Raw genomic sequence first — 25,497 nt, 5'->3', positions numbered from 1 at the left:
TTTTTTGTATTTTGGTTGTTGTGTGTTGTGTTGTGGTTGGGGGGGGGGGGGGGGGGGGGGGGGGGGGGGGGTTAGATTGTAATGTTATGGTAGAATGTAATGTGATTTTTTTTTTTTTTTTACCAATTTTTGCACGTATATATAGCATATCCTATGTGGTTACATTCATTGTATTTGTTTTCATAGACTTATATGCAAATTTTCTATGTATTCGTTTTTATTTTTATTTCACATTTTACATTATTTTTAAATAAATATAGAAAATTAAAAAAAAGATAAAAATCCCGTAGAAAATTTATTTTGTCCTTATCACACAGCCCTAATTTCAAATAAATGTTTCTTTCAAAGAATTCTGAAAAATACATCACAATTTCCACAAAAATCTTTTTCAACATTGATAATAAGGAATATTATTTGAACATTAAATCGGCATAATAGAATGATTTCTGAAGGATCATGTGACACTGAAGACTGGAGTAATGACGGCAGGAAATTCAGCTTTGCCATTACAGGACTAAATTACATTTTAAAATGTTAAAATACAAAACTTATTTTAAATTGATATGTACTGTATTTTTTTTCAGTGCCGTGTATTTTTGAGTTTTGATATGTTAAACATGATTAAGCTCAAAGCCTTCCACATATTCAAATGAACATTACAGATTATGTCTCTCCCTAATGTTCAAGATTATTTTTTCAGGCTCAAGTTTGTTGATTCTATTTGGTGAAAATATTGTTTTTAAACAGGTTTTCGAAACATTCCTTGCGTCTGCCATTGGTCAACAAATAGTTAGCCACACTCCAAACTCACTCCATTGGTTGAGCCAGTGTTATATCAGGCTCTGGTCAATATGCTCCGACTGACTCAGCAATGTTTTTGATTGCCAAGTGAATGAATAAATATCAGTATATTAGGCAATGCATTTGGTATAATCATTAACTTAGGATGAACATCTATTCTTTCAGTATTTATTAATATACACTACCATTTCGTCGGTAAGATTTATTTATTTTTTTTCATGTTTTTGAAAAGTGTCTTATGTTCACCAAGGCTTTATTTATTAGATCAAAAATACAGTAAAAACGGTAATATCGTAAATTATTACAATTTAAAATAACTCTCTATTTGAATATATTTTAAAGTGTAATTTATTCCAAATCTGAATCTTCAGCAGCTATTATTCTAGTCTTCAGTGTCACATGATTTTTCAGAAATCATTCTAGTATGATAATTTGCTGCTCAAGAAATGTTTCTTGTTATCATCAGTGTTGAAAACCGTTGTGCTTTTTCATATTTTTGTGGAAACCGTTTTTACTATTTTCAGGATTCTTTGAAAGCAAAATTTAAAAGTGCATTTATTTGCACTAAAATCTTTTGTAACATTTTAAATGTCACTGTTGATCAATTTAATGCATCCTTGCTGAATAAAATAATTAATTTTATTAAAAAATAAATAAATACTGACCCCAAACTTTGAAAATGGTTGTGAAGGTGAATGATAATTTATGAGTTTAAATGGTAAAATGTATTAGTATAGATAGACCTGACTATTAACAATGAACAATACTTGTACAGCATTTATTAATCTCAGTTGGATACTGTTACCTAATTTGCCTAATGTCTCTCTTATCGTTGTTCTAGGTCCAGGTGAAAAGGGTATAAAGAGGTTAAATCCTCTTGTTTTTCAGGATGACAAGATTCCACCCAAGTCCCCCCGTCCACATCGCAACATCTGTCTTTCCCGTAGCCAGTCTGATATTTTCTCTCGTAAGCCTGCTCGCAAAGTGAACGTCAAGGACCCTTACTACAACCCAGGACCTAGGGGCTTCATACATGGGCAACCGAAAGTCAACCCTTTCAGTGCCAGAGAGGACTTAAAAGGAGGCAAGATCAAGTTTTACGACATGCCCAGCAAATCGGTCTTCTCACTCATGTTTGATTTGCACTCGCCTCACGGCAGTCAAAGCTCATACCAGCCTCACCCCAACATCAGCACGGGAGCCTCCGGCAACAACTGCTTCCCATCCTGGCCAGAGACCTGGCAGCTGCCCGGTCGGCAGTGCCACTCGCTCCCCGTCTCTCCCCAGCTGCCCCACTCAGATGTCTTATTTTCATCTCACCCCACATCCAAGAGCGAGGCCGGACAGCCCGGCGGTGAAAGCAGGCAAAAAGCATTGAGCAGCTGGGCTAAGAAGTACGCTGTTGCTGAGATCCCTCCGTACAAGCCGCGAGCCGAAAGACAGGAGGAAGTGGGAGCGGCAGAGGATTGGTCATCTCCAGTACCCTCTGAGGGAGGAGAATCGGAGGCCATGGACTGCTCCAGCAGCAGAGGAAGCCCTGCGGACGATAAGGACACAATCCTAAGCCAGATACAGAACAGAAGTCTCGGCGGCTTATGCGAGGACATGGAGGCTGAAGACCAGGATGGCTTGATGATCTCCAACAAGAACTCGCTCACGCTGAGCATGTCTGTGGAGCCACAGGAACTCTGTCCGATAGTCCTCACAGCCTGCAAAGCTTCATCTTCAGGAGAACGCGTCTCCAGATGTGATATCTAGATGGTTGAGGACACTTCCTCAAGTTTGAACTGATCAGATGTCACGCAAACAGATTATATTCATTAAATATTTAATATGATTATAAGTTATATATTTTTTTTCTTTGAGGGAAAGTAAACCCTTGTTACTTAAGCTAAAAGGGCGGCTTGAATTGAACAAAAGAGCAGGAAAAAGGTGGAAACACTGATCCGGTCCATGCGGTAGTAGTTACCCGTCACACTATGAAGAACTCCAACAGTGGGAGATACAATGGACGTAACCTCACACAGGGCTAATGATGAGACGCATTCTGTGATGTTTTTTTCTTTATAATACATGCTATTGGTTGCACATACCACAAATGCTGTTTTTTTCTTCCCACACAAACAGTATCTAATGCTTATTTAGGTGAGCAGCTTTGGCCATTTCTACGTTCGATTTTTTTTTATTTAATTTTTTTCCATTAGTTATCGAAGAACAAATCTCTTTGGAGAAAGGTAATCGAGTGCCTTTTTTTGCACTGCATGGGCCTAGAAAATACACCGCAAACATTCCATGTCATCTCGCATCTTAAAAAGGTCCTGTTTTGATCCTACGCTAACGGTGTGTGCCATGGTAATTTCAAAACGAGGATCATTTTCACTTTTTGACCTCTCAGGTCTTCAAAAAAAAAAAACACGTCTGTGTCTACTTAAAATCGTAATTGCACTTGAAATAAGTTAAATGGTTTGAACTTTTTTTTAATCTATTTGTCACTACATTTCTATGCAATAAATTTAACCATGGAATGATAGTTTTATGGAGATTTATTTTGATATTTATAATGAAAAAGTCATTTTATTATGTCTTCATGTCTGTGAACTGTTTAAACTGTGTTGTTGTTTATACGATCTGATGAATAGAGATGTATGTACATGTTGAAAATGGTCATTTCTTGCTAGTTTATTCTTAACTCTATTTTTCTGCTTTTTCTGTCCTGACTGTTTTCTTGTAGATTGTAGATTTGTAACTGAATCAGAGATGTATATTTCTACCAAAGACAGATCAGGACTTATTTTCCCCATTTATATGGCTTTAATTCTTTAAATGCATGTGTATTCCCATTTGTTTAAAATAAATTCAAAATGTCTTACTGATTTTTATTGTGGCTTTGCTTTTTGAACATTGTTCATTAACCATATACAGTGGGTATTGGAAAATAATCACCCCCTTTAAAATAATTACATTTTGTTGCTTTGCAGATGGACACATTTTTTTGTTTTTTCTAGCTGTATTTACTCTTTACTCTTACTCAACTTGAAACATCCAAGTGATAAATATAACACCAATATATCGGGGAAAAAACAAAAACAGAATCACTGATTTGGAAAAAGTATCACCCACTTCTTAAAAATGACTTGTAATCTCAATCAGGTGTAGCTAATCACCTTTGCAATTGCACACAAAGCCATTTGACTTTCAGCTCTAGTCATTTTGATTATCTCAGCATGAAAAAAAGCTTTCCTGGAGTGTTTCAGGCCTTGGTAGTGTAACCGAAGCAAACAATCAACTATGGTTGGCAAGGTGCTGCCAAAAGATCTCCGAGATGAAGTTATGGGCAGGCACAAGTCAGGAGATGGATACAAAAACATTTCAAAGTCTTTATCAGTGCCTAGAAACACAGTGAAGTCTATTATTAAGAAGTGGAAGGTATTTGGTACAACACAGACCCTCCCTGGATCAGGACGTCACTCCAAACTGAATGAAAGAGCCAGGAGGAAACTGGCCAGAGAGGCGACCAAGAGGCCTACAGCAACTCTGAAGCAGCTGCTGGAATTTATGGCAAAGAGTGGTCATTGTGTGCATGGATAATATCAAATTCTCCACAAATGTGGCTTGTATGGGAGGGTTGCAAGAAAAACACTCCTCAAGAAAGGCCACATGCAGTCACGACTAGCTTTGCCAAAACGCACCTTGAAGATTCTGAGGCAGATTATTTCATCGTTTTGATTTTGAATTAGTTTTTCCCTGCAGCAGGGACTGGAGCACTTGTCGGGATAGAGGGGAAAATGGATGGAGCAAAATACTATCAAATTCTTGAGGAAAATCTGCTGCCCTCTGCCATAAGGTTGTCAATGGGAAGAAGGTTTACCTTCCAACATGACCCAAAGTACACAGCAAAACTGAGCACACAGTGGTTGAAGGAGAAAAAGGAGAATGTCCATGCATGGCCTAGTCAGAGCCCAGACTGAAACCCCATTGAAAATCTGTGGAATGATTTGAAGACTGCAGACCACAAACGGTCACCATCAAATTGAACTGAACTTCAGCAGTTCTGCAAAGAGTGGGCAAATATTACAAAGTCTAGATGTGCAAAGTTAGTAGAGACAGAGACCTATCCCAACAGACTGAAGACTAATTAAAGCAAAAGGGGATTCAACAAAATACTGACACAATGGGGGACAAGGTTTTTTTTTTTCTTCAACTTTTTTTTTCTAACATGTTGGTGTTATATCTTTCACTTGGATGTTACAAGTTGCACTGAGTAAATACAGCTGGATAAAACAAAAACCATGTCAGTCTTCATTTCAGGCTGCAAAGCAAAAATGTGTGTATTTTAAAGGGGGGTGATTTTCTATACCCACTGTAGTAAACCTAACCCATCATCAGCCTTGCATTTAAAGGCTCTTCCATAGTATCTATTAAGTCTAATGCTTATCTAGTCTAGCACACTGACAAGAATACTAAATTTAGATTAAAATGAATCAGAAGAGGAAAAACAGCCAGGCCATGGTCAGGAAACAGTAGAAAAACTTTGATTTTATTTGAACAAAAATTGAAGTCTGAAAATCAAAGGTTTCTATGCAGTTCCTTCAGGTTTTACAGCAGTGCTTTTTCCCCAGACATAGTCCATCTTGTGCACATGAGCCTTTGAAGACTTGGAGAAGGTGCTTTTGGCTACATGTAGAGGAACAGACTTGCCACTGAGGAAGAGTTTATTGAGACATGCAGGGATAAGGGGAGCAGTGCTGGGTTCTTCTGTGTTTTTTGTCAGATTTCTGGCATAAGCAAAAATATAGCCCGTCATGAAAGCGTCAAACCCTGCTCGGTGAGTTCCTCCTTCCACTTTCTTCTCTTTTGGTCTATCAGGAGCTTCAGAAGGTGCTTCTGGCCGAGATTCCTCATTTCCATTCTTGCTGGCTGTTTTCCCAGCTTCAAACGCATGCACAGCATCTGTTGGCTCAGAACTCGCTGTCTTCTGATGTTCAGGGAGTGCTGGTTCAGATATGGGCACTGCCTGGTCCAGCTTGGCCTCTTCAAAGCGCGACTTTTTGCCCTGTGGGGAACTGCATGTCTCAGAGGGCCCTTGAGAAGCTTTCTTTTTGTTCTTGCGCTTCCTTTTTTTCCTCTTGTCTTCTCTGGTCTTCTCATCATGCTGAATTATAAGGTCTGTGTCATGTGACATGGGGCATTGAGAGCCATTAGGACACCATCCATACGCCTAGAGAAGAAAACAATTACCAAGTGTCACAATGTTGTATACTGTAGTATAACATCCCTTCAGGCCTAAGGTATACGACCTATTCTAATTATATGTATTTATATTCACAAAATACCACAAGTGTTATCATTAACTTGTGGTTTTATTTGTTTAGCATAAAACAGACATCTCTCAGTCAACCTGAACAGATAGAGTGATGACAGAAACATCATCTGGAGTTATTTCACACTAAAGGTGAAAGTACATTTATTATAATGGCTTTATGTAAATTAAGTTGTTATAAGATTCATACAGAAGAACATTCTGTAAATGCCACTAAACAAATCTGATAATTTGCTGTTTATACTTGCATAAAATCAAATTTTATATAAGTATCAATATTGACAGTACTGACCTTGATCATAGCACTTGATAGTAAAAAGATGCCATTAAAGACATATTTAAAATATATTTCCTTACTGTTGATTCTATATCAGTTTGAGAATTAAATGTTTAGATATATTGATATTTTAATGTCAGGGGGATCAGCCAACTGTGATATATTACTACATTTTTTAAATTACTGTTTTCTGTTTTAATTTATTTCAAAATATAATTTATTCATGTGATGGCAAAGCTGAATTTTCAGCAGCCATTACTTCAGTCTTCAGTGTCACATGATCCTTCAGAAATTATTCTAATGCTGATTTGCTGCCCAAAAAACATTCTTAATATTATCAAGGTTGAAAACAGTTGTGCTGCTTTTTGTGAAAACCACCATACAATTGTTCAGGATTCTTTGATTAATAGAAAGTTCAGGAGAACAGCGTTCTTTCATAACTATATAAACACATTTACTGTCATTTCTCTTTACTTTTACATCCATCCATGCTGAATAAGAGCAAATTTCTTTAAAAATAAATAAATAAAAAAAACACTCTTGACTTCTGAACGGTCATGTATAACCTACGGTAGTTGAGGAACTCACAGAGAACTGAACACAGATGTTGAGGGCACCATCCTGATTCTGGTTGTCCAAGCACGGCCTGTAGTCTATGTAGCTCTGCATGCTGCCTGTATATTTACAAAACTCTATAAACACATGACTCCCATTGCCACCTCCTGCAATGGCTTTGCTATTTTCCAGCTTACTGTGGAGGACAAAGAAAATATCTTTCATTTCAGGTACCGAACGGACATGCATACTTTTTTTGTACTTTTGACATAGAGATATTACACATACCACTTCTTATAGGCATATTCCAGGTATGAGGCTGTAAACCTCAGCTCATTCTCTGTTGCATACTTAGTGTCATAGATGCCTGAGGGAAACATCTGGGACAGATCCGCAATAAAGGTGCCCAGTCGCTCAGGTAGATGGGCATAGAAGCACTGGTACAGGAAGACCATGTCTATCAGACCATTATGGACCACCAAGGGCTTGTTGGCCCTAAGCAGTTCTACGAACAAGGAGCGCAGGTTTACCCCATGGGCATCACCTCCCTAAAACAAGCATAAAACACACCTACTTAAGTCCCCAAATCTTACAATTCTTGATAAAGTTCTTTCAACATTTTTTGTATAGGTTCAATCATACTCACTTTATCATTACCCTTAGAATAAGGAATGCCTTCAGCATATTGTTTGTTGAAGTCAAATCCATGTTGTACAAGGAACTGCACTGACTGAGGTTCAATTATGTATTCCTCCGAGCAAAGCAAGGTCAGATTGTAAACCTGAACCAGGTATGTGCTGTCTGCCTAGAATCAGAAAATGTACAAGAATCATTGTAAGGTCCGTTCACATATTCAGAATAGGGCTGTTAAATACATCACGAGTGATCACGATTAAACCACATCCAAAATAAAAGTCTACGTTTACATAACATATGTCTGTGAACTGTCTGTGTATATTTATTACAGTGGGTATAGAAAAGAATCACTCCCTTTAAAATAATCACATTGTTGCTTTGCAGCCTGAAATGAAGACAACACAGTTTTTGTTTTATCCAGCTGTATTTACTCAGTGCAACTTATAACATTCAAGTAAGATATAACACCAACATGTCAGGAAAAAAAAGGAAAAAGGATCACCCCCTCCTAAAAATGACTTGTCAACTCAATCAGGTGTAGCTAATCCCCTTCTCAATGGCACACAAAGCCATTTGACTTTCAACTGTGATCAGCTGTGGTCATTTTGATTATCTCCGCATGAAAAAAAAAGCTTTCCTGGTGTGTTTCAGTCCTTGGTAGTGCAACTGAAGCAAACAATCAACGATGGGTGGCAAGGCACTGCCAAAAGATCTCCTTGATAAAGTTGTGGATAGGCACAAGTCAGGAGATGGATACAAAAACATTTCAAAGGCTTTATCAAAGCCTAGAAGCACAGTGAAGTCTATTATTAAGAAGTGGAAGGTAGTTAGATTAGTTTATATGTCTTAGATTTATCCAATAAAGCCTTATTTATATTGAAAAGAGAAGTATCTTGGGTTTTGTGCTCACAAGTTAATGTCTTAAACTGCCGATCTTGTTACATGTGCTAATAGTGTTTTCACTATATTTTGGATATAAATATCCATTGCAGAATTGATGTCATATGGCTCGTTCACTGACTCGCTGGCCGTCTCAGTGATCAGCCATTAAACAGTGATTCTGTCCTAATTCCCTTACATATTAATGGTGGAGTTCCCTTTAAAATCTTAAATGATTCCCTTTGAGCTAAATTGACCTGTTTCCCTTACACAAATGTGGCTTGTATGGGAGGGTTGCAAGAAAAAAGACACTCCTCAAGAAAGGCCACATGCAGTCACGACTAGCTTTGCCAAAACGCAACTTGAAGATTCTGAGGCAGATGAGACTAAAACTGAATTATTTGGCCTCAACACCAAACAATATTACTGGTGGAAATTCAATACAGCTCACCATTCATAATAACAGCATTCCTCCAATAAAGCATGGAGGTGGTAACATCCTGTTATGGCGGTTTTTTGTCGGCAACAGGGACTGGAGCACTTGTCAAGATTAGGAAAAATGGATGGGGCAAAACACCATAAAATTCTTGAGGAAAATCTGCTGCCCTCTGCCAGAAAGTTGTCAGTCTATGTTTCCATCCACCCATTTTAGGCGCATTTTGGATTTGGAAACGCCAAGATGCACTTAAATTCTAAAAATGCGTATAAAAAAAACAAACTTATGCGCACAACTGAGTAGGATAAACTTTTTATCCGATAAGAAAACATGTGCATAAACTACGATGGAAACACATTTACCGAATAAATTCCACCATGCGCATTGAAAAAGTCATGCGACTTTGCGCTATGAGATGGGATAAATAAAATTCCTTAATTCGCAAACAAATTTTTACACTTGCTCGGGGTGGTTTTTGACTTGTGTGAAAAAGGGTTCATGCAAATAATGGGAGATGGAAAATCATTTGCCAAATAAATTCCTTAATGCACATCAAAAATGTCATGTGACTTTGCGATATGGGACGGCATTACCTGACCAACCAGAGGATCGATCTCATTGCACAGCATCTGAAATGTTATGGTCATTCTTAAACACCCGGGCAAAGTCTGTTGTCAAAGCATATCTGTATAATGAAATTTTGCTTCATTTGCACTACAGGACTGAAATGCTCCAGGAAAGCTCTTTTCATGCTGAGATAATCAAAATGACCACAGCTGATCACAGTTGAAAGTCAAATGGCTTTGTGTGCCATTGGTTTTTTATTCTTTTATTTCTGACATGCTGGTGTTATATCTTTCACGTGGATGTTATAAGTTGCACTGAGTAAATACAGCTGGATAAAACAAAAACTGTGTCCATCTTCATTTGCTGCAAAGCAACAAAATTGTCATTATTTTAAAGTGGGGTGATTCTTTTGTATACCCACACAATGTACGTGTGTGGGTATATGTATATATATATATATATATATATATATAAAACATTTTTAAGTATGTGTATGTGTGTGTGTAAATATATGCATACATCTACAAAGTACAGACACATTATGTAGACACAAACTTATTTTGGATGCGATTAATCGATTTTACAGCCCTAATTCAGAGTAAAAAATAAATGTTAATGGCACAGACTTACTTTGTTGTCAAGCTTTTTATAACAAGCAAATCCCAATGAAAGTATGGACCGTGTGCGGGCTGAATGGCATATGGCTTTGTACCGGTCTTCAATGGATCTTTAAAGGAAGGAAAGAAGGAAGAATAAAAAAAACACATGAACACTTTTCCCGTCCTTTAAGATATTGGATAAGAATATTTTAATCGCACAACTCACTCAGCTAGAAGAGCTTTCCTTGATCCAAGACCACTCAGTTCCTACAAGAGACAGCATACACGATTGATCTTGTTCTGTTAGGATATTTGGCACTTGAATTTTCACATTCGGTTTAGTTTCTAGATACAGATGCTTTTTCTTACCGTATCAATGGCGATGAATGAAGATGTTTTAATGGCTATCACCATTGCTGCCCACAACTCCTTAAAGTTGTTTGCCTGTACATCTATAACTGGGACTATCATTGAGGATGACATTATAACAGTTCACCAGATAAGCTAACATCTGCTAAACAGCGATTTTCTTACTGGTCTTTACTGAACCGCAAACTGCCGCTCTAAACGACAAGTCAGCGCTCTACACCGCTGTTATTTAGAAGTAAAACTAAACGATAATGCTCTCAATGCAGATACTGTAGGCAAAACGCCATTTGGGAGAGCAAATTAGAGTCATTATAAGTGTCTAACTTTCACGTTTTTCCAACTGCTCCAATTTGTATTCCTTAAACGTCGTAAATGTGTTCTTCACACTTTTATAAATCCAATCGACCGTGTTTGTAACGCGCGAGTTTGTATACTTCCGGCTGGAGTTTCTTCTACGTTTAATAAAGGTTGGCATGAGGCGCGTTTCTGCCACCTACTGGACTGGAGTGTAAAGGTTAGATGAGAATATAATACATTTCCTAAATGCTATTAATTACTTTAAAATGGACTTGACAGTTTAAGAAATATATATACATAACATAAATACACCATTAACAATTTAATTAGTTCAGCCAAATTTAACATTCACAAGCGAAGAATGACTAAAACGCATCATATAACGTTACTTTTAACCCCTTTCTTATGAAAAAAAGGCTTTTCAAATTCATATTCACAACTGCTCATATGTTAACGTTTTTGTTTGTTTTTGTTTATTCTGTAATGTTGTTGTTCTTCTTTCTCTTACATTCTTTGAAGTGCATTCTTTGTTCTGTATTTAACTGTTACTGAATGCAACACAACTACTATTAATCAGGCCAGCTGAAAAATGAAATGTGATCATATCTATCTGGCTTCTAAACTTGAACGAGGAACGTACGGTAAAAGCTATTTTAAACGATTGTTTTGCATCTTCATGAAAATAAGACAAACGTATTATTGTAACTTATTATTTATCCCTTTATCTTATTGCGCATGCATACACGTATGCACAATAATTTACATCTGCTAAATGTGAACGAATTTTATACAGGCATCACTAAAGTCAACTCGGAGCAAACACGTCATCAAGTAGCCTACCGAAGAAGTTACCGACGCCATTTTGGCTCAAACAAACTCTGCATTTCACTTACTAGTGTATTTAATTCGTCTTAAGGACTCGCATTTTATACTTAAAACATTAAAGAGACCGCACGTAAAGCCATTGCGTGCGTCTGCTAATATAACGGCTGTATCTTTTTCTGAAGTGTAAAGTATTTTTAATAATACACCTGCTAAGTCCTCTGCTAGCAGACCGCTACGTGTCATCGTTGTTGTGCCCATATGATAAGTTAAACATTTGGCGAATGTAAATAAAAATGGGTGGATGCTCCGCTCCAAACTGCTCGAACTCTACAACTATTGGAAAGCAGCTCTTCCGCTTTCCGAAAGACCCCGTGCGCATGAGAAAGTGGCTTGTAAACTGTCGGCGTGATTTTGTACCGACTCCCTGCTCCAGACTGTGCCAGGCAAGTGAAAAGCATGCGAGTATTCAATTCTGCAGAAGACAACAATGAAACCATTCTTATAGTAGTCTTTTTTTAATTTATTTTTTGTAATCGTATATGCATATTTTTGCCATAAAGCTTTATTTTATTTACATGACTTGCAGGACCACTTTGAAGAAAGCCAGTTTGAGGAGATCGCCAGATCACCAGCAGGGGGAAGGAAGCTCAAGCCCAACGCAATCCCCACACTATTCAATGTACCCGACCCTCCCTCTCCTGTCACCCCTCAAGCAGTGTTACCTGTTAAAAATGAGCCAGGTAAAGTTATTAGTACAGAGCCTCTGAGGGGACAAGGTGATGGAAAAATAGGAGAAGGGGGGAAAAATCAATGCCTTTGCTTTCACTAGCAAAACGTTTGAATTCCTTTGCTGGAGTTATTGTGTTTCCTTGATAATTTGCTCACCAAACTGTTGTATTCCCTCACAAAGGTAGTGCGTTTCCTAGAGAGACTTTGCATTTGCTCACAAAACTTTTGGATTCCCTCACAAATATTTTGTGTTCCTCAAAGACACTTTGCATGCACTCGCAAAACTTTTGTGTGCTCTTGCAAAGGTATTGTTTCCCCAAGAAATGTTTGCACTCCCTCGCCTAAGGGATTGTTTTTTTTCCCTGAGAAACTCGGCATTTGGTCACAAAACCTTTGCGCTCATTAGCAAAAGCGTTGCGTTTCCCCAAGAATCTTTGCGTTTGCTTGCAAAATTTTGCATTCCTCCCATTTAAGGTATTGCATTTTCCTGAGAAACTTGCCTTTCGCTCACAAAACTTCTGTGTTATTTTGCACAATTATTGCGTTTCCCAGAGAATCGTTTGCATTCTCTTGCAGAAGTATTGTGTTTCCAAGTAACTTTGTATCCACTCCTAAAATGTTTAGCCTTTTCTAGCAAAGTATTCAGTTCCCCCAAGACACTTTGCATTTGCTCACTACACCTTGCATTCCCCTCCAAAACTTTTGCATTCTCTATCAAAAGTATTCCATTTCCCCATTTCTCAACAAAATAAGAAAAAAATGCACAATTGTAAAATAATGTCTGTTTTCTGATTTTTGTTGTTGTTGTAAAAAGTTTGTAATAGTGTAGGTATATATGTGACTATGTTAAATATCTGAAATTAATCAAAATTACACAAGCATAAAACAAAAATAAAACTCAAGTATCGCCAGCAAATCTTCACATGGTTCAGCGATTCACTGCAGAGCAAGTTTGCATCAGTTAATGGTGGATCTGATGAGGACGCTGTCTGCTGCAAAATACTGATTTTGAAGATGATGAAAATATTTAAAGATGCATCAAAATGTTTAAATCCCCAATATGAGCCAGATGCTGAATGTAACTGTGAGTGATTATGGTGGCAAAGCTATCATCATTTTGAGTAGCTCAAAAAGCCCTCCCAAATTTCAACAGATAACAAAATGTTTTATTATTATTATTTAGTAATTACAATGTCAGGGCAGTTTAGAGGCTCTTCCGTGTTAGATATACATTCCGTGTTGCTAAAGGCTCCAATATGTACTAGTGGTTGTCGAAACATTCAAGGGTTAAACAGCTCTTTTCTATACAATGTCAAGAATAATTATGAAAATTTAGGGGTGAACAGTCCCTTTGAGGGCATTTTGTGTGCTGCAAATGAATATATTATGTTGTTCAACTAGTGGAAAAGGACTTGAACATGGGGGACCATGGTTATGCCCGCCGACAGCCCCCTGTGGATTCAGAGGAGGATGGGGTTCAGAGGGCAGACGAGGAGCGACCTTGCTCTCTCTGCCAGCATTATAAAACCAGACTGGAGCAGCAACAGCAGCACACAGTCAGACTACAGAGAGAGGTAACGTGTATTCTTAGAAATCATAATAGATTGTACATATTAGCGATTGAAAGCACAGGTAACATTTTTCCTTTTCTTTGTTACACAGGCAGAGGAGATGAAGAAACGCCTTTACAAACTGAGTAAAATAGAGAAGGGGCTACAGGTGTTTCTGTTTGAGGATCAGATACGTGCCCTAACGTTAGCCAAGCGTTCTCGGAGGGCAGTGTGGTCCCATGGTACTTTACTGACAGCCCGTAAAATCCGCTGCACAGTGGGGGTTAAAGGATACGAGTACCTAAGAGAACTGGGCTACCCTTTGCCTTCTTACAGGACGCTGTGTAATCGCCTGGAGCCCAAAATGATGGTGACCACAAGCATGCAGGATGAACTAGCAGAGCTTGGCCTGGGCATCATAACAGCTTGTGACAGTCCAGAGGGCAACGTGACGAGCGATGAAGGACTGATTGGAGTCATGACCTGATACACTGTGTTTGTAAGAATCTGCACTAATGCTTGACTGTTAAACCAACCGAAGGCGAAGCTACGGCAGGATTCACAGAGGATGTTTGTTTACTGGGTTAAGTTATTTTGGGTTGTTGCATTTTAAAACCATTTGCATTAATACCACAACCGTCTAGAGTTGATTCACTATTATCTGTTTTCTTTTCTTCAAGAAAGAAATATTTTGGTCTTGCTGCATCTGGCTGTGTAGTTGATATCTCTTGATGCAAATATTGCACCTGTTACCCATTTTGAGAAAATTGAGGTAAACTGTTGGTGGAATAATTTCAGTTGTTCGTAGAATCATAAACTACTAAGAATGTGCCCTGAAAACCAAATATTATCACTCTAAACTTAATTTTTGCTACTGAGACAAAGAGAAGGTTTCGCTTGTTTCTATGAGAGAAAGTTGACAAAAGAGACTTGATAAATTGTCAAATTGACATGACGGTGTGACTGTGTAAAGTCACTATTTTAAAGTGGTATATTGGTAGTAATGCTGTTTTAAAGTGGTGTAAATCTGGTGTATGAGTTTAGCAGCCAAAAAATAGCACATATTTATAGAGCCACCACACAAATGATTCATGCTGTTGCCGAACTGAGGGGGCTGTTCTGAATAAACTTCTGTCTGCAAACCAGAGTTTCTGGTTTCATTTATTTTTTTTCCTGTGTTCATGTTTGCCACCCCTGTCTGTGCAGTTTTATTTCAACAGCTCTTTGATGGATCCCTTGTCAACTACAAAGCATCTTCTTTTGTATTCCAGACAAGAAATTCTGAAGGATTTGAAACAACATGAGTAAATATTAGCATAGTTTGCCCAAAAATGTAAATTATCTTTTTAAACACTCTTCAAAATGGTGCTCCCCCTACAGACTGTATTTATCTCTTTGAGCGTTTTACGGAAATGTTCACAAAACACGTTAATAGGGATATTTGAGGGACATTTAGGGTTAAAACAGTTTCATTAAATGAATGAAATGTGAAATGACAATACACTGGATGTTTTGTACTAGGTGGTACACTTTAAAAAATGACTGAATTTAACGGTAAAAGATTGTAAAAATGCTACAGTAAAAACCTGTTAAATGGTTAACGGTAAATTCCCCTACTATATACGGTGAAAAACTGTAATGGACATTACATGTATTGGACATTAATTTTACGGGAGTATACCATTTTTGGAAGGGAAAAAGACTGTATAATTTACAGTAAATAACCGTAAATTGACATTCCCAGAATTCCCTGCGTTACATTTCAAATTTGATGTTTTTTTGTTGAAATAACTATGTTTATTCTTAGTTTTCTCTTATCAGTTTTTTATATTAGGGTTGTGCGTTACACCTAATGTTGTTAAAGGAATGTTTATTGCATTCTTTCAGTTTCATGTGTGTTACCATGATGATGTTTAGTGTTTGTGTGAATGACACTGTGCACCTTCTATATATGTTATTATTTAAAAGCTGCTTGTGATGGGCTTTTGTTCATCATGTGACTTTCTCATCACCACCTGTATTTGGTGGTTATCAGTGTATTACAAAGGTACAAAACAGATTTCAGTACTTAAATAGGTTGGTATATTAACATTATATCAGTTAATGAAATTACGGTATTTAACTGTAAATTTAAGTTAAAACCTAAAATGTTGCTACCGTATTTGTTATGGTAAAATTCCGGCAACCACAGCTGCTGGTTTTTTACCGTAAATTTTTGTGTTGGCGCTCATGCCTGCTCAGATATTTTGAGTGTGCTAAAGGTTGTGTACTTTGCCCCAATCATTTCAAGGATGAAACACTGTTGTTTGCAAAACTAAAATCAATTCCTCTGTACATGGGATGGTGTAAGATCTTTCAAGTATGTTTTGTTGAGTGTAAATCTCAGATTGCTCACTTTGGTGTATCTACAGTGAGGCCAGACAACAAATAATTGATCTATTTTCTCATTTATTTAGCGTGTGGTGCACATCTGAGACCCCTGATCTCGTGAATGTTCCTGTGGTTTTAAGGAAAAGGTATGAGCCAAAATGTACATTCTCATATATTTTAATATCCATGCTGAATTACTTTTCTTACGGACCTGTATAGTAATTAATAAAACATTGGTCACGGAGGGATCCATTGCATCATTTCAACAGGACAGTATATCTACAGATGCACTTGTTTTTCACATGATGTGATCACTGAATGTTTAGCTCAAGCAAACTGACAAAAATTGCCAGAGAGAAAGAAACTCAATTACAAGACTTATGAACCGGCACAATTTAAAGACATTTAATGTTAAACATTTATGTTTTAATATAAAAGAGAACACAGAAAGCTTTAAAAAACTGATGTTAAATATCTTTCACCCATGACACAAAAATTTGCTCCATATGAAAAAACTGTCACTCAAATCTTGTTCAGTTTGCTATCAGCCAGTGTGTTTATCTTGGATCGGACACACATGAAATCAAACTTTGTAGTACACCAGTGCCTGATCCTCTCTTACTGGTTTGTTTAGGGGGAGGTCCGTCCAGAAGGAGACCTTTAAATGTGTGGGCCAGACAACTTGCCCTCATTTCTTTATTTCTGATTTAGAGCAGGCCAAGGGACAGAGCTTGAGGTTTGTGCAAATCATGTCAGTTTTGCTTTTTTTATGTGTGTACGGAATCAAATGAATGTAAAACAAACTAGTGAAACATCCAATGAATTGATTGTGTAGTATTTTAGTCTGAGGACCTGCTTGTTTTTGTTTGCAGCTGTTGTGGCGGGTGAAGGTCAGCAGGCATGATGCAGGCTCTCTGGGCTCTGTGGTTGTCTGCTTTTCCAGCTCTGCTGGGGGCTTCGCCGCTGTTTTCGGAGAAGGAAAGCACTGACTCCAGGATCTGTAAGCCTGCTCCACAGTGGGAGATCGAAGGCCAGATTCCAATGAAGCACCTTGTAGGAAGCATAGCCGTTGTGGCTCTTCTTAAAGCGAGCTGACATTTCTGTCTCAAGCAGGCTGCCAAGTGAGAGATCTTGCTGTGTAATTTACAGGGTCATTCTTTAAAGTGATGTCTGTAGTTAGAGAATTTTATTTTTGCTGTACATTTTTTACAAACAAGGAAAGAAACTACAAGGTGCTATTAGAAAGAGACCCAGTACTGATATTTGTACACAATTTTAAATTTGTTTACTATACAAAATTTAACACTTAAAATTAGCTTACTATACAAAATTGTAACAGGGTTAACATTTTAGAATTTTTGCCAACTGACGAAAGTAATAACACACAGTACCGAAAAAGGTACTTTTTGATTTTTTTTTTTATTAAATAATTTACATTTTAAAAAATATATACACATTTCAAAGCATATAAAAGACTTAAAATGTCAAATAATTCAAACATTTATGTATTTAAAGAATAAAGACAAAATAATAGCCTTTTTCCATTTAGTAATCATACAAATTAAAGTACATAAATGTTATCAATTGAATTCGAATATATCATAAGTATAACAATATTTATGAGGGACACAAATGACAGCCATTTTGTAGAATGACCCTCCTCGTTTAAAGTAACTGTTTTTATTTCTAGTATAATTTCAGTGTTTTTGCTCTTTCCATTTGTAAACAACTGAAATACAAAAATCTTGGCTGCTCAGTCAGTTAAATCTGCTTGTGTTCTCTTCCTTTTGTTTCGGAAGGTTGGGAGACCTGCGTGACAAGCTGGCCCTTGGTAAGCTGACTAACATATCATTCCTGGTTGTCAATGAGCAGGATGCTCAGTCCAGAGCTCCTCGTTTAAAGTAACTGTTTTTATTTCTAGTATAATTTCAGTGTTTTTGCTCTTTCCATTTGTAAACAACTGAAATACAAAAATCTTGGCTGCTCAGTCAGTTAAATCTGCTTGTGTTCTCTTCCTTTTGTTTCGGAAGGTTGGGAGACCTGCGTGACAAGCTGGCCCTTGGCAAGCTGACTAACATATCATTCCTGGTTGTCAATGAGCAGGATGCTCAGTCCAGAGCCATGTACTGGGAGCTGAAGAGGAGGACGGCAGAGGGCATCCCCGTGTATCAACAGAGCCCACTGCAAAACGACATCTGGGACATCTTGGAGGGAGACAAGGATGATTTCTTAGTTTATGACAGGTATGAGCAAAACACACTTCTAAATCCATTCAGTAATATGATCAGTCTGACTAGTTTTCCTTTAGGGTCACGTGACTCTTTTGTAGGTTCTCCAGAAACATTTTTCTCAAGCATTGTTTTCTGTGTTCAATGTCATGGTCATTCTTTAGTATTTCCTTTCTGCACAGATGTGGATATCTCACCTTCCACATTGCCCTGCCCTTCAGTTTCCTTCACTTCCCTTATATAGAAGCTGCCATCAGGTCTACATACCACAAAAATATATGCAACTGCTCAGTGAGTGAAAATATTCAACAATATGAAGCTTCAGAAAGTACAGCATTTATGAAATGTTTGCAAAATGTTCATTTATTGAAACTCTCTTCCAGTTAAATGCAAACTTCTCCATATCAGAAGGCTTTGAAAACAACAACAATTATACAAATGAGCCTACCGAAGAGAGCAAGACTAACAATACAGAGCCTGTAACTGTTGAGCATCAGCATCATCACCATCACCATCAACATGAGGATCATCATCATCATCACCAACATGTGCATCATCATCATCATCATCACCAACATGTGCATCATCATCATCATCTAAATAACAGTAACAGCACCGGTGATTCAGATGTGACCTCCGTACCAAAGGGGCCAATCCAGCATTCACATCAAGAACATAGTCATTAAAACGTGCTTTTTTTCAATAATTGTTGAATTTTTGTTTAAAAATATATGCTTTTTTATCAGCGGAGCTGCTCTTGAGTCAGACCTTATATTGACCTTAAAGGGGTTGGTTTTCATTGCTCTTAATGAAGTGTGCACTTTAAACCTGAGTCAGGGGTCTGCATACAGATGTTGAGCAGAAGAGTCGTTCACACTAGACTTCTGTTTTCCTCCTTTCTTTTAGGGAATACCTGAGTGTGCTGAACTAAAGAGTTTGCTTTGTGTATTATTTGTTAACTGCCCTGTATTTATATTATATGATATGTTAAGGAAATGTTCGTGACCCAGAGTGGTAATATATACAAAGAATAAATCTACATATATCTATCATGTAAAGCATCTACCATGTGTAATTTTTCCTGTCAAAACCTTCGTATTATACTGCGCTGTTGAATTTAGAAATGATTTGTTTGGTCAATTAGTACTGGATTACATGGTTGCATTTATGGTCATTCGGGTTGGTCCAAGACGATCTACAAGATGGGGCTGGGACTGACCTGGTGTGCTGGTTAGGGCTGGTAGACCACCTTGGACCAATAACAAACCAGCTACATGTTCCTTTAACTGACATGATGTATTTAGGAAATTTAACAAAGCTTGTATCACTTTACAGAGGAGACAATACAGCTTATAATTAGTGCATTCAATTGAGAGTAAAGCTTTAATAAATAATTCAACTTATAAGTGAAGTCATTTCAGGTTACTTTATTAAACTAGTTAAAACCAGTATTAATTTCGTAGCCTATTAATTACGCTTAACTGATAGTGAACAACTTTTAAATGGCTAATACAGTACAACGCTCAAAATAGCTGATGGTAAAGAATAACGTTATCCAGGGGATTTTGGTAATCCGTCTTGGGGAGGATGCCATGTGTGAACTCCTTAACTCCTCATTGAGCCACTGATTCATGCTGAACGAGAGCTCTGTGTCGTAATTCCATTGATAACAGCATGTTTTCTCTCTCTTGGATCTGAAATAGCGATCATAATTGACATTTTTACACAGTTACTGTAGTTACACCCTTCAAGGAACTCTCGCGCTGTTCCTAAATGTAACCGATGGTGGCGCTGTTTGGGCATTACTGAATGAATAGCGAGCGCAATGGTAAGGCATCTTCGCTTAATATACAATTTCACAGATATTTATTGAGTGACTAAAATACTTTAGGGCTTGGTTTAGTTTGTTTGTTTGCTTGTTTCTTATTTTCTTTTTACAAGTCCATACGTTAACAAACACCATCTCTTTCATTATTAATCGCTCAGGTGTCTGTATCCCCGTCGACATGGCAAAGGCTCCAGATATTTTACCAATGGGTCCTAGAAAACGGGGGTATTTTTCAAGCAATTGCATGTCTGATGTACTACTTTAAATCTGCTCTTTATAATTTGTATACGATATAAAAAACTACAACAGAAAACGCAAGTCGTAGACTACAAAAGGCTAGTTCTTTTTATTTACACCGATGCGGATAGGCTACGTTTGACTAATTGGTCCTGACGAAACCAATAGACTGTGAAAATACTTTTATAAACAACTTTAACCACAGGCTATAATGCGGTTAAACGAGCTAATGAAGCAATTCGTTCATTCTCACAGACAAGAGGACAGATGGATGGCTTTTGGTTTATTCTCCACTGCCTGTCGGTGAAATCTTCCTGTGTTACCTTGTCATCGTCTGGCTTGGTCCCAAACTCATGACTTACAGAGAACCAGTCAACATCAAAGCTCTTCTTATTATTTACAATTTTTCCATGGTGTGCCTTTCTGCTTATATGTTTTATGAGGTATGATAGCTAAAATATTAAATACTTATGTCCCATTCATTCATTCACTCACTCACTCATGATTTGCTTATAGTTCACAGCATCATCTTGGTTGGCAAATTACAGTTTGGTGTGTCAGCCTGTGGACTACTCTGAAACCCCCTTGGCAATGAGGGTAAGCAAATTATTTTTATATAAATTATTTACATTTTCCCACACACAAGTTAATATTTTCTTAATTTTGTGCCATTTTAATGCTATGCAGATGGCCAGAGTGTGCTGGTGGTTTTACGTCTCCAAAGTTATTGAACTTACTGATACAGTAAGTGAATTATCCAGTCCTTTGATATCAGCATTGTTTATGAATGTCTTATGATGTTTTATTACATTAATTAGTAAATGTCATTATCATCAGATGTTCTTCATTCTGAGAAAGAAGAACAATCAACTGACCTTTTTGCATGTGTATCATCACGGCACCATGATTTTCAACTGGTGGGCAGGGGTCAAGTATGTTGCAGGAGGGCAGTGTAAGTGTTCTTTCCTTGGAGTAAAACAGATTATTGTATTTACATTCAACAGTCCACTTAGCAGAATATAACAATCTGCTACTATCAATCAAGACAAGGCTATGTCGAGTTTTTGAATAGAGGTGAAGTTGACTGTTTAACCCTTGTGTTGTGTTCAGAACCCTTTCACACTTATGTGTGGGTGAGTGAGTGAGAGAGAGAGAAAGAGAGAGTTATACTATCAGATTGCTGAAATGATATTGGATGCAGTTCAGGGTAGGATGAAATAGAAAACTTGTAATACTTCCAATAGTTTGTATAAGTGTGTGTGTGTTAGCGTGAGTATGCATGCATCCAAACATGAACAGGTCCAAGGCCTTTATGTTTGCAAGCACTCGTACATATGTGAACGTGAACATGATCAACATGTTCCTGAACACTAATAGTTTCTATTACTTTCATTCTTTCCCATTCACTTTGAATGGCTGGACATTTTTGCCTGGGAACACCACAAGTGTGACTTTGTGCCATTTTGTACTAAATAAAAGCATTTAAAAGCAAACTCCCTGATTAAACATTAAAGTACACTAGTGTGATAAACAGTGTAAATTTTCATCAGTTTTTATTTAATATTGTGAAAATTATTCATAAATAATAATTTTTTCACTCAAAAAATTAGGTGCCTACTCTCAGATAAATGAGGCCTACGATTAATCAGAAGCAAATATAAATACAAAACCAGTCCTAAATGAAAGAAAAGAAGTTGACAAAAACATTGAATCCAATATTTGGTGATAATATAGCATAATGAGTGATTTATTAGCAATTGTTTTAGGCCGGGTCATTTTTGACCGGGAACACCACAAGTGTGACTTTGTGCCATTTTGTACAAAATAAAAGCATTTAAAAGCAAATTCCCTGATTAAACATTAAAGCACACTAGTGTGATAAACAGTGTAAATTTTCATCAGTTTTTATTTAATATTGTGAAAATTATTCATAAATAATGCTTTTTTCACTCAAAAAATGAGGTCCCTACTCTCAGATAAATGAGGCCTACGATTAATCAGAAGCAAATATAAATACAAAACCAGTCCTAAATGAAAGAAAAGAAGTTGACAAAAAGATTGAATCCAATATTTGGTGATAATATTGCATAATGAGTGATTTATAAGCAATTTTTTGAGGGAGTGTCTTTTTTACTCTGTAACCTTGTAGGTGTAACAAGCTAAAAAAAACAGAAATGTATGAAAATTATAAAAAAAATTTTTAGAAGTAGTTATACCCTTTGTGAACAAAGTCACAAAATTTCAGTCCAATGCGATAACATTAACTAGCATTTTCGGGAAAAATAAAAAATTTTCAGAGCAAAAAGGACCCGAACACCACATGAGGGTTAGGAATAGTTCACACAAACAAAATGTACTCACCCTCAGGTCATCCAAGAAGTTGATGAGTTTTTTTCTTAATCAGAACAGATTTTGAGAAATTTAACATTACATCAACAATGGATCCTCTGCAGTGAATGGGTGCCATCAGAGTCCAAACAGCTGAGAAAAACATCACAACAGTTCACAAGCAATTCACACAACTCCAGTCAATTAATAAATGTCTTGTGATGCAAAAAGCTGCATGTTTGTAATAAACAAATTAATTATTAATCCGTCATAATTTTTGTCCTCTCCTATCAAAATCCACCGACATATTTCTTTAGAACTGTTTTGGACTGTTTTCATTTGTATATGTTACTTGATCTATGCATGATTCTCAATATTATGGATAGAGGACTTGCATTTTAGCTGGAAGCAAGGATTTGAAGTAAAAAACGTTTCATAATGAATTTGTTTATTACAAACACGCAGCTTTTCATTCTGACGACACCTATTCACTGCAGAGGATCCATTGGTGAGCAAGTGATGTAATATTAAGTTTCTCAAAATCTGTTAAACTCATCAACATCTTGGAAGGCCTGAGGATGAGTAAATGTTCAGCAAATTTTCATTTTTGGATGAACTATTCCTTTAATCAGATTGTAAAATAAACTATCAGGTTAAACTAATGTAGATCCAAAAGTCTGAGACAACATTTAAAATATGGTAATAAACTACAAAAACTTCTGTTGAAACTAAGATGCTGAATGGATTATGTCAAATCATGGGGGAGACGTTCATGTTAATTCTCACTCAAATTATTTTATAATTACAGTATAATTTGTAATACAAAAAAAAAAAATATATATATATATATATACACATACATTTTTTTTTATTACAAATTATATATGTGTGTGTGTGTGTGTGTGTGTGTGTTTTGGACCCCACTGTATTCATTTAATTAACTAAGAATTCTTAGTTATGTACATACAGTTCTTTATATAGTTATTCAGCTTCTAAATGGGCATCTACATATTGGGGTTGATTTAGTTGCAATAGCATTCTGACACCACTAGGTGATGTATTGCTTTAGAAATACACAATGAAAGTATTCTGAAATGCATGTGGTATTGTATTATGTTAGGCAGCTGATAACAATATCTCATGGATTTTGGTATTTTATCTGTTTCAGAGAGCCATATGTTCTAAAGTGTCAACGCAGTGAATGTTTTACAAAAGATGTTCTCTCTCCCTCAGCGTTCCTTATTGGCCTCATAAACTCTTTTGTTCATGTGGTGATGTATATGTACTATGGCCTGGCTGCATTGGGCCCCCAAATGCATAAGTACTTGTGGTGGAAACGCTACCTCACTTCCCTTCAGCTGGTGAGACTCTTATTATGATTTTTTTTAAGGGAATAATAACTTAACATAAAGGATCAGTCACTTTTGTGTAACTGTCTTTCTTTGTCCCCCTCAGCTCCAGTTCTTTATTGTGACCATTCACACTGCAGTCAACTTCTATGCTGACTGTAACTTCCCTGACTCCATGAATATGGTGGTGCTCAGCTACGCCTTCAGCCTGATCGCTTTGTTCAGTAACTTTTATTATCAGAGCTACATTTCCAAGAAGACCAAGATAGCATGATAGCATGGAGATGGAGGATACTGAAATATATATATATATATATATATACTTTGAATGTTCGAATAAAAATGTGTCATCCATTGATTCCGAATGTTGTGGTTGAGACTGTCTTAAAGACTCTGTTTAATCCTTTATCTGAGATCCATTTGTCTGTTTATTCTCCCCTCCTCCAAACAGAGCCCATACAATATACTCTCCCATCCCCCTCTGGTCATTAGGGATTGAGACCCTGCAACGCTCTAGTGATCTGGCCAAATTGAAATAAACCCGAGTCCACCTTCTGCTCCTCACTCACTTATTTATCTAATCTCCCACTGTGACACTTCATTTGTTTTGTCACTCATTGGATCAGGTCAACCAATCACAGTGTAGCTTGGGGGAGTGGCTTATATAGGGCTCTGCCTTCTTTACAGCTGCCCTCTTCTACCTTGTCTTAGGCCTGTGCCTTGTAAATATACCGTATATTACCTGTAAAAGGTGCGATTTAAATTTTTATTAAGATCTAAAATTCGATTTTTATCTTAATATTATTTTAATAATAATAATAATAATGTTTTGAAATGTAATAGATAGTAGTCAATGTTTATTTGCATTTAATACATTATGAATGGCACACAAGCGTGAAAGCTTGTCACACAGAAAAAGTGAAGAAGATTTCTCCTGAAAAATTGTTCCAGCAAGCTCTGAATAGCAATTGTAGGCCTACTCCTAAAAATACTACTGGGCAAGCACCCTGTCACCTGAGTGACATGTGTCAAAACAGTGAAAATGTCCTTTCATTGCAGTGGAAGGTAATGGCTTGGAATTGCAGACTATTGTGCACTGGAACATTCTATACTCCTGTAAAATGACATGGCATTAAAGATGTCTAAAATGGCAGTACTCTTCTAAATGACCTCTTAAATGTAATGCAGTTTTATTATTTGTTCTATTGATAGCTTCTTAAAATACAATTTTATTTGTGAGCAATATATTTCCACAGAACAGACATAGGGTTGTGCCTCAGGTTCAGCTTTAATGCAGTCTGAAGAATTCATTGCATC

The 25,497-nt window shown here is 37.0% G+C and overlaps 5 protein-coding genes across 8 annotated transcripts in view; 4 read left to right on the top strand and 1 right to left on the bottom strand.

Annotated features, from left to right (window-relative positions):
• tesk2 (testis associated actin remodelling kinase 2) overlaps positions 1-3,540 on the top strand; it is a 30,924-nt gene extending 27,384 nt beyond the window's left edge. For both annotated transcript variants that reach the window (XM_016295045.1, XM_016295044.1), the window contains exon 11: positions 1,643-3,540. In XM_016295045.1, coding sequence (XP_016150531.1) covers positions 1,643-2,559 — 917 coding nt within the window. In that variant the 3' untranslated portion in view covers positions 2,560-3,540. The remainder of the gene's footprint in view (positions 1-1,642) is intronic.
• Positions 3,541-5,311: 1,771 nt separating this feature from the next.
• toe1 (target of EGR1, exonuclease) lies at positions 5,312-10,751 on the bottom strand. Its single transcript, XM_016295028.1, has 7 exons — positions 10,440-10,751; positions 10,297-10,337; positions 10,102-10,198; positions 7,600-7,758; positions 7,242-7,501; positions 6,987-7,149; positions 5,312-6,019 (listed from the first exon to the last, which is right to left on the bottom strand). The coding sequence occupies exons 1-7, from the start codon at positions 10,551-10,553 to the stop codon at positions 5,378-5,380; spliced, it is 1,476 nt and encodes a 491-aa protein (XP_016150514.1). The 5' UTR covers positions 10,554-10,751; the 3' UTR covers positions 5,312-5,377.
• Positions 10,752-11,461: 710 nt separating this feature from the next.
• LOC107602516 (52 kDa repressor of the inhibitor of the protein kinase) lies at positions 11,462-14,895 on the top strand. The gene is made up of 4 exons (XM_016295027.1): positions 11,462-12,004; positions 12,148-12,301; positions 13,692-13,864; positions 13,953-14,895. Exons 1-4 carry the CDS (start codon positions 11,855-11,857, stop codon positions 14,325-14,327), a joined length of 852 nt encoding a protein of 283 aa, XP_016150513.1. The 5' UTR covers positions 11,462-11,854; the 3' UTR covers positions 14,328-14,895.
• Positions 14,896-16,866: 1,971 nt separating this feature from the next.
• selenop2 (selenoprotein P2) lies at positions 16,867-19,475 on the top strand. Its single transcript, XM_016295026.1, has 5 exons — positions 16,867-16,946; positions 17,083-17,331; positions 18,241-18,453; positions 18,621-18,729; positions 18,822-19,475. Exons 2-5 carry the CDS (start codon positions 17,111-17,113, stop codon positions 19,122-19,124), a joined length of 846 nt encoding a protein of 281 aa, XP_016150512.1. The 5' UTR covers positions 16,867-16,946; positions 17,083-17,110; the 3' UTR covers positions 19,125-19,475.
• A 394-nt stretch (positions 19,476-19,869) lies between these two features.
• elovl8a (ELOVL fatty acid elongase 8a) lies at positions 19,870-24,902 on the top strand. Of its 3 annotated transcripts, none has more exons than XM_016295042.1 (8): positions 19,870-20,266; positions 20,425-20,491; positions 20,759-20,916; positions 21,020-21,100; positions 21,191-21,247; positions 21,341-21,455; positions 24,065-24,192; positions 24,287-24,902. In XM_016295042.1, exons 1-8 carry the CDS (start codon positions 20,264-20,266, stop codon positions 24,452-24,454), a joined length of 777 nt encoding a protein of 258 aa, XP_016150528.1. In that variant the 5' UTR covers positions 19,870-20,263; the 3' UTR covers positions 24,455-24,902. The 3 variants fall into 3 exon arrangements, with proteins under 3 accessions (XP_016150528.1, XP_016150526.1, XP_016150529.1); XM_016295040.1 differs by having other exon boundaries at positions 20,759-20,946; XM_016295043.1 differs by lacking the exon at positions 20,425-20,491 and having other exon boundaries at positions 19,871-20,266; positions 20,759-20,946.
• Positions 24,903-25,497: the final 595 nt, after the last annotated feature.

The sequence above is a fragment of the Sinocyclocheilus grahami genome, unplaced genomic scaffold (assembly GCF_001515645.1).
Source record: "Sinocyclocheilus grahami isolate Dianchi unplaced genomic scaffold, SAMN03320097.WGS_v1.1 scaffold329.1, whole genome shotgun sequence".
In the NCBI taxonomy this organism is placed as follows: domain Eukaryota; kingdom Metazoa; phylum Chordata; class Actinopteri; order Cypriniformes; family Cyprinidae; genus Sinocyclocheilus; species Sinocyclocheilus grahami.
Note: the sequence above shows the minus strand (reverse complement) of the source record. Positions and strands in the feature narration are given on the sequence as shown.

Coding starts and splice junctions, on each gene's coding strand:
- toe1 (XM_016295028.1), bottom strand. CDS start 10,553: ATGTCATCCTCAATGATAGTCCCAGTTATAGATGTACAGGCAAACAAC. Junction 10,199..10,296: donor AGGAAAGCTCTTCTAGCTGA/GTGAGTTGTGCG, acceptor CTTCCTTTAAAG/ATCCATTGAAGACCGGTACA. Junction 6,020..6,986: donor ACATCTGTGTTCAGTTCTCT/GTGAGTTCCTCA, acceptor TTTCTTCTCTAG/GCGTATGGATGGTGTCCTAA.
- LOC107602516 (XM_016295027.1), top strand. CDS start 11,855: ATGGGTGGATGCTCCGCTCCAAACTGCTCGAACTCTACAACTATTGGA. Junction 12,005..12,147: donor CCTGCTCCAGACTGTGCCAG/GCAAGTGAAAAG, acceptor CATGACTTGCAG/GACCACTTTGAAGAAAGCCA. Junction 12,302..13,691: donor ACCTGTTAAAAATGAGCCAG/GTAAAGTTATTA, acceptor TTGTTCAACTAG/TGGAAAAGGACTTGAACATG.
- elovl8a (XM_016295040.1), top strand. Junction 20,492..20,758: donor ATGGGTCCTAGAAAACGGGG/GTATTTTTCAAG, acceptor TCATTCTCACAG/ACAAGAGGACAGATGGATGG. Junction 21,248..21,340: donor TTATTGAACTTACTGATACA/GTAAGTGAATTA, acceptor CATTATCATCAG/ATGTTCTTCATTCTGAGAAA.